Below are 15,608 nucleotides of genomic sequence, written 5' to 3'. Positions count from 1 at the left end.
AGTGGCCTCAGACAGGTAGAATATTTCTCACTTCACATGGGCTACCAATTTCTTAACTGTTCCTTGGCCCTTTCCTTTCTTCACAGGCAGAATGGGAATGTTAGCCAGGAGGCATCAAGAAGTTTTCAGGAAGCCTCCTTACTCCCTTAAGTAACCTTTATCCCCACTGCAATGCTTCCCTCAAATAACAAATTTTTAAGTGAAAAACTTTTTAGAATTTAATCGATGTAGAAATCATGTTAACACACAGCAGTCTGTATCCTTCTAGCACATCAACAGCTCTTAAACATCAGGAAGGAGAAAGATGACTAAAACACGGGAAAGAACTCTGCTCTGAAGCCCTAACTCTTGCCCTGTGCCTCACTGACCCCCAAACCATCCATTTCACCTGCCCAGCAACACAGGCACTGGAGGGTCACACATACCAATACAGAAGACACTGATGCACCATGACTTCATCAAGCCAGAAGAGTCTCAGTGAGCACTAGCAAGCTATAGCTCAGGTATAAAGAAAGAGAACAAGAATTCCATTAAAAAATAATTATAACAGAAGGAAAGTTTGGAACAGAAATGTATCTCCTTTTACACAGGTAAGATACAGCTCTATTCACTGTGTAAAAGGTGGTTATAAATTTTATTTCATACTCATGTCCTGAAATAACTTACCAGGGTGAAATATTTTCAAATAATGATCTTCACCACCATTTATTGACATGATTTCTTCTGCTACTTCTGCAAGTTGTGATTTGTCCTCATGTACGTATAGAATCATGGATCAATTGATACACAATTGTCCCATTACAGTTGAAAACCATATTTAAAACAGGGAAGCACTAAAATTTTACTCTCTTGCACCACTGACTTCCATTTCCACCAAAACCTATTTATCACCCCTTCACTAACTCAGGGACCAACAGAATTGTCTTGCTGAGCAGATGCATTTCTGAACTGAAATGCTCCTTCTGCAAGATGAAGGTTGCAACAGATGAAATTTGAGTAATAATTTGATCACCACTGAAATCAGAACCATACATTTCAAACACACCCTGAACTTGCTCTTCTACAGCAATAAGTGAATTTCAACACAGTGAATCACTTTGTAACATCCATTGAAATCTGGTTTCAATGCTGAGTGCTGGGACGTAAGTCACTTTAAAATAACTCTACCTATCCAGCAAGGACCTAACATGTCCTTGCAGTTCAAAACACACTTACTCTCTCCTTATCTTAAACATTTCCAGTGGGTTTGATCCCAGACCAAACTCTAGCTTTCGGTACCCTGAAGAGATTCAAGTCTTCTTGGTATGCAATTTACCTTCAACTGCTAAAAGAATAGATGCCTGAAGAAAGAGTTTCTATAGGCTCTTTGCTAAGTTCAAGTCTCAACTTCACTCAATAGTTCAGGGAAATTACACCTATTTGAGTTGCTTTTCCATCAGTTTGAGCTCTTATTTCAAGGGTTTTTGCAACGGATTTTTCTGCTTACAAAGCTGTAGAGTTAGCAATCACAGAAACACTGAGGATGACAGTCAGTGACAGCGCACAAGGAATCCATCTCAGTAAACAGAAGCAAAGGTGCCAATGGACTCAAATTTAGATGCAATAATTCTTCTGTAATATAATACAAATACAATATTGTATCAGTAATTAGGTAGAGCCTCTTGTATACCATCTCATGAATCATTAAATATTTCACATCAATCTCTGACTATCTGCAGGTCAAAGACTTAAAATCATTACAGTCTATGATAGAGGTGTTCTGGTTACCTTTGCTATTTCCTCCTTCCCAGAAGATGCACCTACAGCTCTTAAAAACCACGGGAGAAGAGACAGATTCTAGTCTCTGATATTTAATAAGCAGACTGGCGTGCTTTCCTCAAATCATTCAACCACTTGTTGCATCCCACCTCTCAACATTAGGCAGTATTTTTCGGAAAACAGTCAGCTGTGGATCTCAGTGTTATGATTTATTAGCAGTGCCAGCACAGCTTACTGTGGCTCCTGGAGTTACTTACGGGCTGACCTACAACTAACATATGGATGACCATACTACTCATGATTCAGCTGCTGAACCACCGTAATGCAGCAGTCTTGCTGCATTAAATCCTCTCCATTTCCCAGGCTGTCGTAAAATACTGTGGTGTAAGCTACAGCTGTTGGCAGATAATGACGTTCTCCAGCTTGTGGATGCCCGAATTCACTACAGAGTCCTCAAGTACAACACAGCAATTCAAAGTCCTCAGATACAACATAGCAGGAAGAAATAGGTACTTGGTCCATGTTGCAGGCAATGACAGAATAGTTCAAAATTTACAGTCAGCATAAGTTGAACCACTTGTTAGAAGCACAGCATCTTCTTTTTGATCAGTCACATTTTAAATGACTTCATTTTAGTCCCTATAAGTTCCTTTTTTAAAAAAAAAAAACATACTTCAGTCAGTAGCATTGCAGTGAAAGTGACACTGAACTGTACATAAACACCAGCAATCATAAGGAAAAAGCTGCAAATTCACCCTGGCCCCCAGTGTGGCAGAGGGTCCTTTATACATGAATTCAGGATTTCAGGCTATCAGGACTACCAAGAGCCATGAGTTCAGTATCTGCTTTCCCAAGTGGACATTGACCCATGTTTGCTAGATGAAACTGGGACAACAACTGATGCTTTTACTGTCTCCATCTGTCTGCCTACTACCCTCACAAGGACAGCTGAAGGGGAGGGGGAGCAGCTTGCAGGTTACTGCTTGGTATATTAAAATAAATCTGTTTAATTTAATGCGGTGGGCTGTAAGTGTGGCTCAGAAACTGGTTAACATAATGTCCTACTGTACTTCCAGTCAGAAACTTGCAGGTGAGGGAGTGAACTCAAAAAGTGGTTTGACAAGTACTTCAGAAACCATTTAAGCTATTATCATATGTTAATCTGCAAACTGTTGAACAAACACAGAAGAAATTCATGCTGAAAGGATACAGAGGAAATAATAGGGCAAGTCAAAATCATGTTCAGTTCACTTTCACAAGAGACTCCGCCTGGACCAAAAGGTGAGAAAAAGTCAGTTCCTGGAGAAAACCTTCAGCCCTCAGAATTTTTAACTGTTTAGGCAAGTTTCAGTGGATATAAACAAGTACGACATTTCTCAGCAACTTTATGACATTTAATTGTGTTGCTTGCATAAAACATAATATCAGACAGATCCGATAACTGAGCACCAAAGAGACAACTGTACCTTTTGAAAAACAGTATCTAATAATCGTGAAAGACCATTTTTATCAGCTGCACGGATCTGCATTTTGGTATTAAACACAGAGACAGATCCAAGCAGTTCTTTAAAACATAACTGTGGCTAAAAACAGCCCTGTAATAAGCCGGAGCATAACCGCCCTAAGGGTTAGACAAGCGCCCAAAGGGAACAAGAACGGCCAGAACAATCCACGCAAACCTTTACCCTCCAGTAAAGTTTTGCGTTTGCAGCTGGTTTATCCTTGACAACTCAGCCCTATGCATAAGTCACTCCGAGAACGTCAGAAACCAGCGGCTTTCAACCTCTGCCCTGAAAACAATCCCAGACGCGCTACCTATGCTTAGGTGCCGCCGGAGGCCGTTTCAAACCGATATAAACAACGGCCGCGAGAAGGGTTATGCAATCTGTCCCCCTATTCCCGTGCTTCAGGGCTGGGGGGGGGTGTGTGTGTGTGATGCGCTTCGTGCGGGAGAAAAGAAAAAAATTCCTGCTATTTGAGCTCTCCAGAAGTTGGCTGGTTGGGTGCATCTTTTTTATGATTATTATTATTATCAATTAATTAATTAATTTTTATTCCGACAGCAACCTCGAACAGGCGCTTCGCGGCGGCACAAAGAGCCGCAGCGGAGGCGGCAGGCGACGGCACCACACGGGAACGGGCTGCAGCACCCGGGCAGCCCAGGCCGCGCCCCCGCCGGGAGCGACGGCCCTAACGGCGCCGGAGCGGGCCTCCCCCGCCGCCTCCTCGCGGCCCAGCGGCGGCCAAGCGCCCCCGCTGCTCCGACACGGAGACCGGCCCCCCCCTCCCGCCCCGGTGCCGCCGCCGCCGCGCCGCTCACCGCTGAGGAAGGTGCCGAGGAAGAGGCATTTCTTCTTGTGCCGCTTGAGGAAATTCCAGAGGGAGCGGAGCATCCTGCACACCCGGTCCGGCCCCGCCGCTCGGCTCCCCGCCTCGGCGGAAGGGGCGGTAGCAGCAGCAGCGGCGGCGTCCGCCCGCCCCCGGCGCGGCCCCGCCTCGCCGCGGTGCCCCGCCGCGCCGGCCCGCCGGAAACGCCGCCCGGCCGCCGGGGGTGCCGGCCATGGAGGACGAGGAGGCGACGCTGGCCTGGATGGACCAAGCCCTCGACGTGGTCAGTGCGGGCGGCGGCGGCGCGAACGGGCGCGGGCACGGACGCGCGCTCCCCACCGCCGAGTGTGGGGCAGCCCGGCCGGCGGCGGTCGCGGCTTTCAGGCCACGGCGGCCGCTGGCGCCTTCCCCCTGCAGCCGGGCGGTGACGCCAGGGTGAGGGCAGCGGCGGGCCGAGGGCCGGATCGGGCCGTTGGCGCCGCGTCCGGTCGTGGCGGAGGGAGAACGCGGCTCCGGTAACTGCGCGGCTCGTGGAGCCGCTCGTTTGAGCGTTTCCTTCGTCATTTAGCGTTATTCTGTTTTTTTGTGTGCTGTTTGCTTGTTTTTGGTGTGTGTGCGCGTGTGTTCCGCAGGCCAAAGAAGCGCTGGAGCACGGGGAGGTGCCCGTGGGCTGCCTCCTGGTCAGCGACAACGAGGTGCTGGGGAAGGGGCGGAACGAAGTGAACGAGACCAAGAACGTGAGTGTGGGCCGGGCCGGGCCGGGGTTTTGGGGGGGGGGGGGGGGGAGAGGGGCAGCGCTCCGAAAATGTCAGCCCGCGCCCCGACGGGGTGGAGAAGCAGATAGATGCTAGGAAAAACGAACAACGGAGTAGAAGAGGAAACGGGAAAGATCATAGAGTTGTATTGGAAATTGAAGGCGCTGTGGTCAGACATACCCGTTCAGACCTCCCCTTTGGAGGCCTTTAAAGTCTTGTGTGTGTAGGGGGCTGGACCTATGAAGCCTCCCTACTGAAATTCTTTTCATTCAAATCGTATTGAAATTCTTTCCACAGAAACTCCAGAGAAAGTTTACATTGTCAGTAAAGTAGCACCTGCCAAGGAAAAATGAATTTTGTGGAAACATTTGTTTCCAGAACTGTTTATTTAAATATGAGTTAAGTCTGCTGAGTAGAGCTCTTTATGATAAGAAATGATTATGCAAATATACAAAGGCAAGGAAATGTGCATGAAGCCTCGTTTCTAATGAACAAAATTGAAGTACTGTCCAAGTTTCCTTGAGGAAAAATGCAGTAAAATATTTTGTAGTAAAAAAGGTAACTGGTAGTTAAGACATAGATATTCTTAGCTATCTAAACTGCAAAGATTTGTTTTTAATTGCTAATCATGTGTCAAAGATACATACTAAATTTATAATATAATCCTTCCTTATAATAATATAAGGAACTGAGTAGACTAAGGATATTATTTGGCAAAATGCTCTTGAGAAATAAAGTTGAGTTATTGTATTTCACATGCTAATTGCTCGTATTATATGATACAGTTTTCTGAGAAGTAATGAGACATACCTTGAAAATCTAACTGTGTTGCTTTTTTTAGGAAAACTTTATTACAAATAAATGGATGAGTAAGTAAATAAAAGGCTCATTTTTGGAGAGGGCAGGGAGAAGGAGTTGGGGAATTGTATAGAGCTGCAAAATATGTAGACTCGCAGTCTAATGTATTGTTTACCAAAATTATTCCTTTGACAAAGATGTTCTCTCTAAAAAGTTACTGCCATTAAAACTTCAACCTGATACTTGCAATTTTAGCCTTTCAGTTAGATGTTATAGATGCTGAGAGACCCATTAAAGCCAACAGGGATTTTATACAACTGAAAGTTTTGTATAAATGGATCTACATGCAGGATCAAGTCTTAATTTACATTAGACGTCTCTAATCTCCAAATATATTTTAAAAAAAGATGAAAATGAGTCTTGTGAGTTCAAAAATGTGACATTAAGAGTAGATTATTATGTTAATTTGTGTTAAAGAAGAATCCATAACATATTAAAATAACTTTCATGCAACTCATGAAAGTTAGATGAAATAGAAGCCAGATATTTGAAGTTAAATCAGTGCAAGCACTATGAGAAAGTAGACCCTTCTTGAAAAAACTGAGCCAGTGATATTAACACTGTGTAGGAATCATGTGTTAATAAATGGGCAGAACATAACTGAAGAGGCTCACCACAAAATGAGAGTCAACCTAAAAAGTATTATAAAAGCTTCTGGCCTCTTTTATATTCATATCAGGGTTTCCTGAAGGTATGTATTTAAATCCAAGTAGCATGATTTCAAAAATTCTGGCTGCTTTTGGGAAGAGTAAACTGTTAATATCTTTGAAAAATGATGTTATTTTTCAATTTCTTTTTTAGCCTGAGTTTCTTTCTTTTGTGTGTCTTAATTTTCATAAACACTTTTGTTATAATGGTTGCAAATGCTGGGTATACAGCACTTTTAAATTTATGGTCATATACTTAATTGCTACATATAGTCTAAAAGAAATGGGAGATTGAAAGACACACTTATTGGAGAAACATGAACACAGGAAATTGTTTTCAGTTTTCTCCTAATGTTTTCTGGCATTATTTAGGAACAATCCTGGAAAAAACAAAAACCTCTCAAACCGCTGAGGCAATTCCAGCAGACCTCATAAATTTATCAAGTTCCATTTTAAAACTAATTTCTCGCCCCACCTTATAGTGGAAAACTTCCCCAGAACATCATTTCTCAGATGGTTAGAAAACTTCTGATTTCCGGTGTAAACTTTTTATGGTCAGTTTGTATCTCTCTGTTCTTGTGCCAGCATCATCTTGTATTTTAAACAGCTTGGATGTATTTAAAGTCATATCCTCTTTTGGAAATTGTTTTTCTCTGTTAATCAAGCCAACTGCTTAATCTTCTCTCTGAAGATAAGTTCTCTCTTTCTGTTCATTCTGGTAATTCTTCTCTACATCCATTCCAGTTTTAATTCATCTTTCCTGAATGCAGTTAACTAGAACTGCATATTTTATTCCAGATGGACTTTATCCTTTGCCTTGTTTGATAACAATAATGTTTCCCTCTCTCCCTGGAAATAATTCTTTCTATCCCTTCTTGAGCTGCCTTTGTCTTCAGTGCTGTTTTATTTTACTTTTTTTTTTTTTAAATCCTATCATTAAGACCAGCTGCTTCTTGACTGATACTCTGACACTTTCTCTTTTGGTGGTATCTTTCATCACATCTCGTTAGCTGTGTTCTGTAAGTTTTTCTCCAATTAATGCCAGTGTCAGTAGAGAAAACTTTTAAACAAAATGGGTCTTTGAGCATCATCACTAACAAGTTCCCTCCAGACCAACGTTTCCCCTTTCAAAACAACTTCTCTCCTTTGCTTGCCCACCTTACATGTCTTGTATTATGCTGTTTTCCTCAGACTGACTAAAAACTTTCAGTGGGGTCTTATGCCGGATGCGCTGCAGAAGTCCAGATAGAAAGATCAGTTGTGTTTCCCTTGCCTAAAAAAAAAAAAAAAGAAAAAAGAAAGAAAAATATCTGTCCAAGAAAGTCATTAGGCATGTCAGATATCTCATGTAAATCCGTGTTGTGTTTTATTTCATTTCCCTTTTATATACTTGTCTTTATTTTACCTTCGCAGTTTGTTCTGTTGCCTGTTTTGCTAACAAGACTAGCCTGGATCTGTAGACATTGGATCTTATTTCGTTCTTGTTTTTCATTAGAGTGACTCTGCTCTGACAGTTTTCAGTCATGTGATACTCTCTCTTGACGTATTAAAAGCTTTGCTATGGGATTGGCAGCTTCATGCGCCAACTCTTTAGTATTTCTATGATGGATGTGATCTAGCACCTTGTTTTTTTGCCCTTTGTCCCTCTTCCAGCTCTAAACTAATTTCAGTCTTAATTCTGTTTGTATCTCATGCACTACAATTTCTGCATCCATACTTTTATTCTGCCTTCCCACCCTGTTCTCAGCATCACCCTTCCTGAAAAGGCAAAATATTAATTTTGTTCTGGAGAGGTACTAGAATTATATGTAAGCCTCATCTCAATAGCTGTACCTTCTTTTCACATATTTTGTCTCAAGGTGTTTTCACTGTTTATATAATTTATTTTGCAAGGTCTAACTCAGCTTGACTTTTGGTGATTCTTCCTTTAGCCTTTGCTTTCTGATCTCCAAAACATAGCCTTGTGTTGCTTTCCTTTTTTTCATTCCTTGCAAAGTTCCCACTTTTTAAAAATAACTCTTTATCCAGTTAGGCATGTAGCCCTCCCCTACATTTTTTTCCCTTGCTCAGGATTCAGATTGCCACTAGGCTTTATGTCAAAGAAATTCCATACCTTCTTCGTGATCTAACTGACTGGAGTTAGGAGCAGGTATTGTCTTTATCCCTTCTTTTGTCTTGCTCGTAAACTATTCATTTTTGTGAAAAAGTTTACTTGCTGAAAGTTTTCAGATTTTTCAGTCTGTCTCTTGTCACCCCGCCTACTTTTTCTGCTCCGCATGTCCATAGAAAAACACGTTAGCATCAGAGAGACTGCTTCTCATTCTGTGGGAGTAATTTTCAAAATTATTGATCGTGATCTATGTTCTTCTAGAAACATTTGAAGGAAGTGTATGTATGTACAGCTATGTCTGTTTTACTGTTTTTCCTTAGGAACATGGATCTAGCATTAGCATTTCAAAACAGTTCGGCATGTCACTACTTGTATTCATTTGGCAATAGTGCAACAAATATCCGCGTAAGACATTCATTTTAAATAGCCTGACGGTAGGTTCACAAGCTTGTGTGAATACTGTGTTCCTTCGGGCAGCTCCCACACTTGCTTGCTTGCTCACAGTCTTTCCTAAGATCAACCTTAGCGTTTTCTTCGTGGTAATATGTCTCCTTCCCAACTAGATTTTTTTTTTTTTTTCATCTTTATTCTCATGTATGATGCAATCATACATTTCCTGCTAAAATGTTTTCTGTTTTAGGTACTTTGTTGATACATGCAGGCTTCTCCTCTTTGTTATCTCCTGTTGGGTCACTGTAGCATGTGTCTTTGCCCAGAGCATCTTGCAAGTACAATATTTGATAATTTAAAATGAAGTATTGTTCCCACTCTTAAATTACTAATGATGCCCCAAGATAATACAGAGCTTTGAGCTTTACCTCCCTCTGCTCACACTTGTTAATTCTTCTCTAAGATTTAGAAAGTAAGCTTTTCAGGGAAGGGATGGTATCTTTATTTGTCTATAAAACATTTGGCTAAGTTTGGGGCACTATTTTAATAATGTCAAGGCTTTTTCCCAGTGACATCAGCTGCAAACAATTTCTTCTTGCGACACCATTTGCCACTCTCTAAGAATTTTCTTTTTTGCCTTGCTACTCTTACTTGCTTTTGTTTTCTGGACTTTAAAATAACATTTAGGACTGGGCAAATTAAAAAAAAATTGCAGGCTTACAGAAGAATATGAGTTGAGTCAGTGACCAAAAATGAATATCATTTTTTTCATATGTTATTTTACACTCACAGGAAGTCAAATAAAAATGTCAGTCTAATCATAGCCCATTAGAAAATAATATCTTCAAAACTGACCACCTGGCTCTGTCTTCCCCCATATCTTGTCTCTAAGAGTGACCATTAATGGATGCTTAAGGAAGGAGCTCAGTACACAAGAAAAGGGTAAAGTAAGCCTTCCCTTTGCATATCCTCCCCACTTTTGGGAGTACACAGCATAGGGCCTTCCAAAGTCTGAGACTGCATTGGGATCATTTTTTCTGATAGCTGTCTGTGCACATATCCTCCACGAATTTGTCTAAACCTTTTTTGAACTCATTTATTCTTTTGACTTGCATAGCATCCTGTGACAAGGAGTTCCACAATTTAATTACGTGCTTTGTGAAAGAGTGCTTCCTTTTGTTTACTTTAAATTTGCTGCCTGATATTTCTCATAACAAGTGGACAGCCAATGAAATTAATAAATTACAGTTTACTGTTTGCTGTTTCCACATTTTTCACATTTTTATAAACCTCTGCCATGGTCTTCTCCGCCTTAACTTGAAAAGCGAATGACTATTTCTGATGAATTACGAGCTGTACTCTGGCTCGTCTCTCTTTGTATGGGCTGTTCTATAACTCTGATAATCTTTTGTCACCTTACAGTGACTCTTTTCTGGTGTTTCCATACCTTCATGAGGTGAGGTGACCAATACAGTATGTGTTATTTAAGAGTTGGTTGTGCCGGAATCTACTCTGTGGTGTAATAATCTTTTTTGTCTGGAAATGAACTTTTCTGTTCCATTACTGTAAAAGCCAGTATGATTTACAGTAGATGCGTGGCTGTTCTAACTTGTGTTTGCACGTCAGCAGAGGCATAAAAGCTACTTTGTATATTCAGTGTAAGGCAGTGTCTTAGTTGGAGACATTTTTTGTTCCAGAAGTGAAGGCTCATTGCTTATGTTTTCAGTTCATACTCAGGAGTTGAAAAGCCAATATAGTGTTTGTTTCCTCTGATTTTGGGGGCACAAAATTAGAATAGCCACAATTTATACTTGTTAGTTACAGTAGCTGTAATAGTTCAAGAGGATTGTTCTGCCGGAGAGCGTTGCACCTTATGGCTTTGTAAGGTGTGTGCACTGAGACTTCAGCTGATGGGATCTCATTTATTCAATTAGAAAACCTTTATGACAGCATTTCATCACCAAGTCTGGAGGAGTTATGTCTGTGTATTGATTCAGACCCACATTTTCATTCTGAATGGGTTCATTACTGTGTTCAGATCACAAGTGCACTATTGGAATGAATTTCTTGATTGTCTCTACTTACTGTGCTTTGGTTTGTGCTTCAGAACTGGCAAACTGTCTTCGTTTCGGATGAAACTATACTGAAAAGATGCACTCAGAGAGCACATGTAACGAGCTCCAACTGCTAATGGCAGTTCAGCCCACGTGACCAAACAAGAGCTAGTCCAGACTGAACTCCCCTGAATTGGTGTCAAGTCCTCAGCACTATTTTGCTCTACAGATGCACTCCTATTGCACTGTACTATTTGTTAATACAGGCATAGGCAACATAGATCTCTGTAGGAGTTCTAAAACAATTTCTTTTTAACAATGTTAAACTTATCACTAACTTACTTAGACATGGGTCTTTGTGCCATATATTGTAGAGCATCTCACAGTTATCACCACAGATCTTCACAGAACTAAGACCTTAACCTAAGTTCATGGATTGTGAATAAGTTATCTAAAGTCACACCAAGATATATGTAGCACAGATAGAAGTACAATTTGGATTGCTAAAATCTCAAGCTAATGCCTGTCAGAACTATTCTTTTTCCAGAAAAGATTAAAGAGAAGGAAAATATAGCCTTAATTCAAATAAGCATTAGGCTTGGTGACTGGAGAGACCTTTCATGACTAGTATTTTGTGATATTTTTGCTGTGACATTTGATAAGCAAAACATACTGCTGCAGGCATTACAGAGCATTGGAATGATACGGATTTTTCTTTTTTTTTCTCTCTCTGCAATTGAAGTTGGCACTTACTCTGTTCTGTTCAGGTTTTTGTGCTATACTTATCACTATGGTTTATGAGGTACTGGCCATTCAGTTGTCCCGAACAACAAAGAGAAATCAACGTTTCTCTGGTCTTTTTGTAATCAGCTGTATGCTGCAGTCCCTGCCTATCACATGAGGGACTTACTGTGCATGTACCTATTCTCAGGCAGCATTAAACATAATGTACATGCACAAACTGAAAATACTGTGCCTATGTGATAGATGCGGTAATTACAGAAACATGCTGAAATTAGTGCATATTCACAGCACATTCACTCTCTGCAGACACAGTAATAACATCTTTTCCTCTAAAACTGTTACTGTGTCTGCAAAGAGTGAATGTGCTGTGAATATGCCTGAGAATAGGTACATGCACAGTAAGTCCCTCATGTAATAGGCAGGGACTGCAGCATACAGCTGATTACAAAAAGACCAGAGAAACGTTGATTTCTCTTTGTTGTTCGGGACAACTGAATGTTGCCCCACATTCTTGCTCTTGGAGGCAAACTGAGGGCTAGATTGGTTGTTCCAGTGGGGTTTGTGTAGCCCATAAACCTCAAGGAAAGCCCTTGTGTCTTATCTGATTATGCAGGGATGACAGAGGGCAAATTTTTGAGCTGACTCCTCTGCCTAAAAGCAGGTAGAAGAAACTGCTTTGAGCTGTGGATGTTGTGTATGTTTTATATGAGATTGAATATGTGGTGACTGGGATTGAGTATTTCTTCTGCAATTTGAACTGCATGAAACTGAAAATATGTTTTCATTAAATCACTTCTGTGTCTTGAACCAGCAGAGGTGTGCTAAAAAGAGACCTCTCAAGAAAGCATTATACTGTTACTTTAACAGAAGTGAAAATAATTGCATTACTAATAGGTTAGATGTCAGGCCATTATGCCTTTGAATTAAAAGAGGAATAATTCTATGGCATGGCATTTTATTCCATTTGTATCTGTACAGGTGAGAATGTTAAAGCTGCAGATAACGCGAACTTTAAAAAATGGTTCTTTTATTATCTCCCAGGCTACTCGACATGCAGAAATGGTGGCAATTGATCGGGTCCTTGAATGGTGTCAGCAAAACAACAAAGCTCATGAGGATGTGTTTCCCAAGACAGTATTGTATGTAACTGTAGAGCCTTGTATCATGTGTGCGGCCGCCCTGCGCTTGATGAGTATCCTTTGGTGCTTATTCATGCTGTGAAACCATGTCAGAATATTACTCATTTGGTAATGAGCCAATGAAGAAGAGCTTGACACTATCAGGCAAAGCCAAAAGAGGTACCATCTTGTTGTCTGAGAGACTGTATGCACCACCGTTTACTGTGTGGTAAATAATGAGAGATTCGAGAATGAAAGACAAAAGGTACCATTATGACAAACAATGATTTCTGTCAGGGATGTGAAAATACATTTCAGAAATATGTTAATATGTAAAATCATCTAATATTGGTCCAGTGTTCAGTTCTGTATAAATGGAACAGTTTAACAATTGGTAAAACATGGCTTTGTATGCCTCTGCTTTAGGATTCATGCTTCTCCTCTTCTGAGAAAGTCTGGATGTGCTGCTTCAGCAGTACATCCTATATTGTTCAGAAATGAATTGTGATTTTAGGAAGGAGGAATTGTACTACAGGCTGGTTTAGTTTAAAAAGTACAAGCACATTTTAGTGAAGTTTAATAACCACTGAAATCGGGCTACTCCCTGTGCTTTCTTTTCACTTTAACTTAATTCCTTAACTCGTTCATATAAATTCCACGAGTAATATATGGCTGTCAAAATGAGCGATTTGGAGGCTGTGGCTCAGTCTTGAACATTGCTTCTGGCGACTTGGTAGACACAGGAGAACCATTTGAAGTAAGCTATGAAATGTCTTCAGCTGGGGTACTATGTCTGGTTTGATTACCAGACTTTGGGAATGTTGTGTATCCATTTAAGAGGACCCAGATGAAAGATGATCAGAAGTCCAGTAAACTTGATATAACAGGAAAAGGATGTAAAAAAACTAAGCTGCGTTAAAGTAAAGAAGATTGAGAGAAAGCCTAATAACCATCTTCAAGTATTTAAAAGGATGTATCAAAGAGGAAAGGAAAGAATTATACTCAGGGGTTGACATAAGAGTAAATATGTCTAAAAGATGTGCAGTACTCAAAACAGTAAGAGTATGCTGCAGGAGGAGACATAAGGGAAAATTATTTTAAACTGCAGAATGTACAAACATAATCAATAAAGATCAAATAACTGTAACTTAGTAAATTATTGTTTCTTAGCTGAGCCAGTGGAACTGACTGCATTTTTCTCAGTCTATCCATACACAAGGTAAAATGTATTAGCTTAGATCTACTTCATATAGCTCAAATCCCAAAATACATTTGGACTGCAAAAGTAGCAGAGATTTAGTTTAGACATCAGGTTGCTGAACAATAAGGATACTGAAGCACTGGAACAGAGTGCCTGGGGAGAATGAGGCATCTCTGTCATTGGATGTTTCCAAGAAAGGTTGGACAAGCATTCAGTAGAGGCGTAGTATACATCAGTATGGACTTTATAGCATTATAAAATTTTACACACTCATATATATATTATACACACATACATACATATAGATAGAGATTATTTATAGCATTATATTTATCACATCATCTACAGTTATAGACGATCCTGCCTTGTACAAGAAGACTGATCAGATACCCCTTAGAGTTCTTTCCAGATTTAACATTTTTGATTTAATGAATGTAAAAAATAAGTAATACATTTCAGTACTATGAATAAAAACTAAAGGCTGAAGGCTCAGAAAGCATTTCAGTCAGAAGACTATACTGTGTATAGTTTGTCAGTCTAGTATGAACATATTAAGCATCTTTCTCTCAGGGAGTTTATTTGTGAGACTATCTGAATTAATTTCTGTAGTCAGTACTGAAGGAGTGTTCATCTGATAACAACATTGGCAGGTGGTATTTAATTTTCCTGTATGCCCAAAACAAAGAAAGAAAAGGATTTATTTTACTACAAATCCTTCCTTTGTTTCTTTAGGCAACTGCAGTAGGATGTATGGGTACGATTCATTACCTTCTAATGCAGGTGGATATTCTCTTAGTGGCATTAAATACTTTGTTATTAATGTTCATGGCCTGGAGAAATATTTTGGAAAGGTCAAAAAGGCCTGAGAGGTGACTGTTAGGAATAAAGAATAGCTGTGTTGAGGAGTATTTTCTGATAGGAATCTTATCTACAAATACCCAATTGTCTGTCTCTTGCATTTCCAGGTGCTTCTGATTTATATGGAGTAAGTTGAAAGCAAATTAGTAAGAAAGAAATCAGAGATTGCATAAATGTTTTGCTTAAGTTACTAGAAAAGTTTGTTTTACTTTAAACTTAAGTAACTAGAGTTGATTTACTCTACTAAGCCTCAACATTGTGTTTTTCGAATGTTTTAGCTCTTCAGCCTGGAAAGGAGATTTTCTGACCCCAGATAGTTAGAGGTACATGTTAAATGAGCAGAATAGACAGTGCAGTTCTTTAAAACTATTTTGTACTTAAGGCATTATTGTGAAGCATAGAATATATTATTCTCAGATGCATTCATGAACTTCGTTCTAATTTGAACAGTGCGTTGCTGGCTATCGTGCCAAAGAAGCTGTGGAATTGTTAAAAGCTTTCTACAGACAAGAAAATCCCAATGGTAGGTTTCACATTTATGGATTTATTTGGATCTTGACCTAACTGAAAAGAATGCTGGCGCTGGTGGTACTGTAATTCATTTCTGATATTTTCTCTCTGTTTCTCTCTTTTTGGCAGCACCAAAATCAAAAGTACGGAAAAAGAAACATCGTAGTTTATCCAGCACTGATGGGATACAGAAACTCACAGAATAATGATACGTAAAGATTTCTTCAGTGTCCTCCTTTTTCAGAATGAATTTTAAAATTAAACTATGTCAAATATG

The 15,608-nt window shown here is 40.0% G+C and overlaps 2 protein-coding genes across 4 annotated transcripts in view; one reads left to right on the top strand and one right to left on the bottom strand.

Annotated features, from left to right (window-relative positions):
* Positions 1–4,208, bottom strand: part of PEX3 (peroxisomal biogenesis factor 3) — a 21,332-nt gene extending 17,124 nt beyond the window's left edge. The window contains exon 1 of one of the 3 annotated variants that reach the window (XM_026119426.2): positions 4,079–4,208. In XM_026119426.2, the coding sequence (XP_025975211.1) occupies positions 4,079–4,151 (73 nt within the window). In that variant the 5' untranslated portion in view covers positions 4,152–4,208. Of the gene's footprint in view, positions 1–666; positions 1,730–4,078 lie in introns of those variants that run through there. The other 2 variants (XM_026119418.2, XM_026119436.2) reach the window with 2 other exon arrangements.
* ADAT2 (adenosine deaminase tRNA specific 2) lies at positions 4,197–15,608 on the top strand. Its single transcript, XM_064509074.1, has 6 exons — positions 4,197–4,369; positions 4,719–4,823; positions 12,686–12,836; positions 13,413–13,519; positions 15,272–15,344; positions 15,461–15,608. The coding sequence occupies exons 1-6, from the start codon at positions 4,319–4,321 to the stop codon at positions 15,535–15,537; spliced, it is 564 nt and encodes a 187-aa protein (XP_064365144.1). The 5' UTR covers positions 4,197–4,318; the 3' UTR covers positions 15,538–15,608.

This window comes from Dromaius novaehollandiae, chromosome 3 (assembly GCF_036370855.1).
Source record: "Dromaius novaehollandiae isolate bDroNov1 chromosome 3, bDroNov1.hap1, whole genome shotgun sequence".
In the NCBI taxonomy this organism is placed as follows: domain Eukaryota; kingdom Metazoa; phylum Chordata; class Aves; order Casuariiformes; family Dromaiidae; genus Dromaius; species Dromaius novaehollandiae.
The sequence above is the reverse complement of the archived record's forward strand: the minus strand, read 5'-3'. Positions and strand labels throughout refer to the sequence as shown.

Coding starts and splice junctions, on each gene's coding strand:
- ADAT2 (XM_064509074.1), top strand. CDS start 4,319: ATGGAGGACGAGGAGGCGACGCTGGCCTGGATGGACCAAGCCCTCGAC. Junction 4,370..4,718: donor TGGACCAAGCCCTCGACGTG/GTCAGTGCGGGC, acceptor TGTGTTCCGCAG/GCCAAAGAAGCGCTGGAGCA. Junction 13,520..15,271: donor ACACAGGAGAACCATTTGAA/GTAAGCTATGAA, acceptor TAATTTGAACAG/TGCGTTGCTGGCTATCGTGC.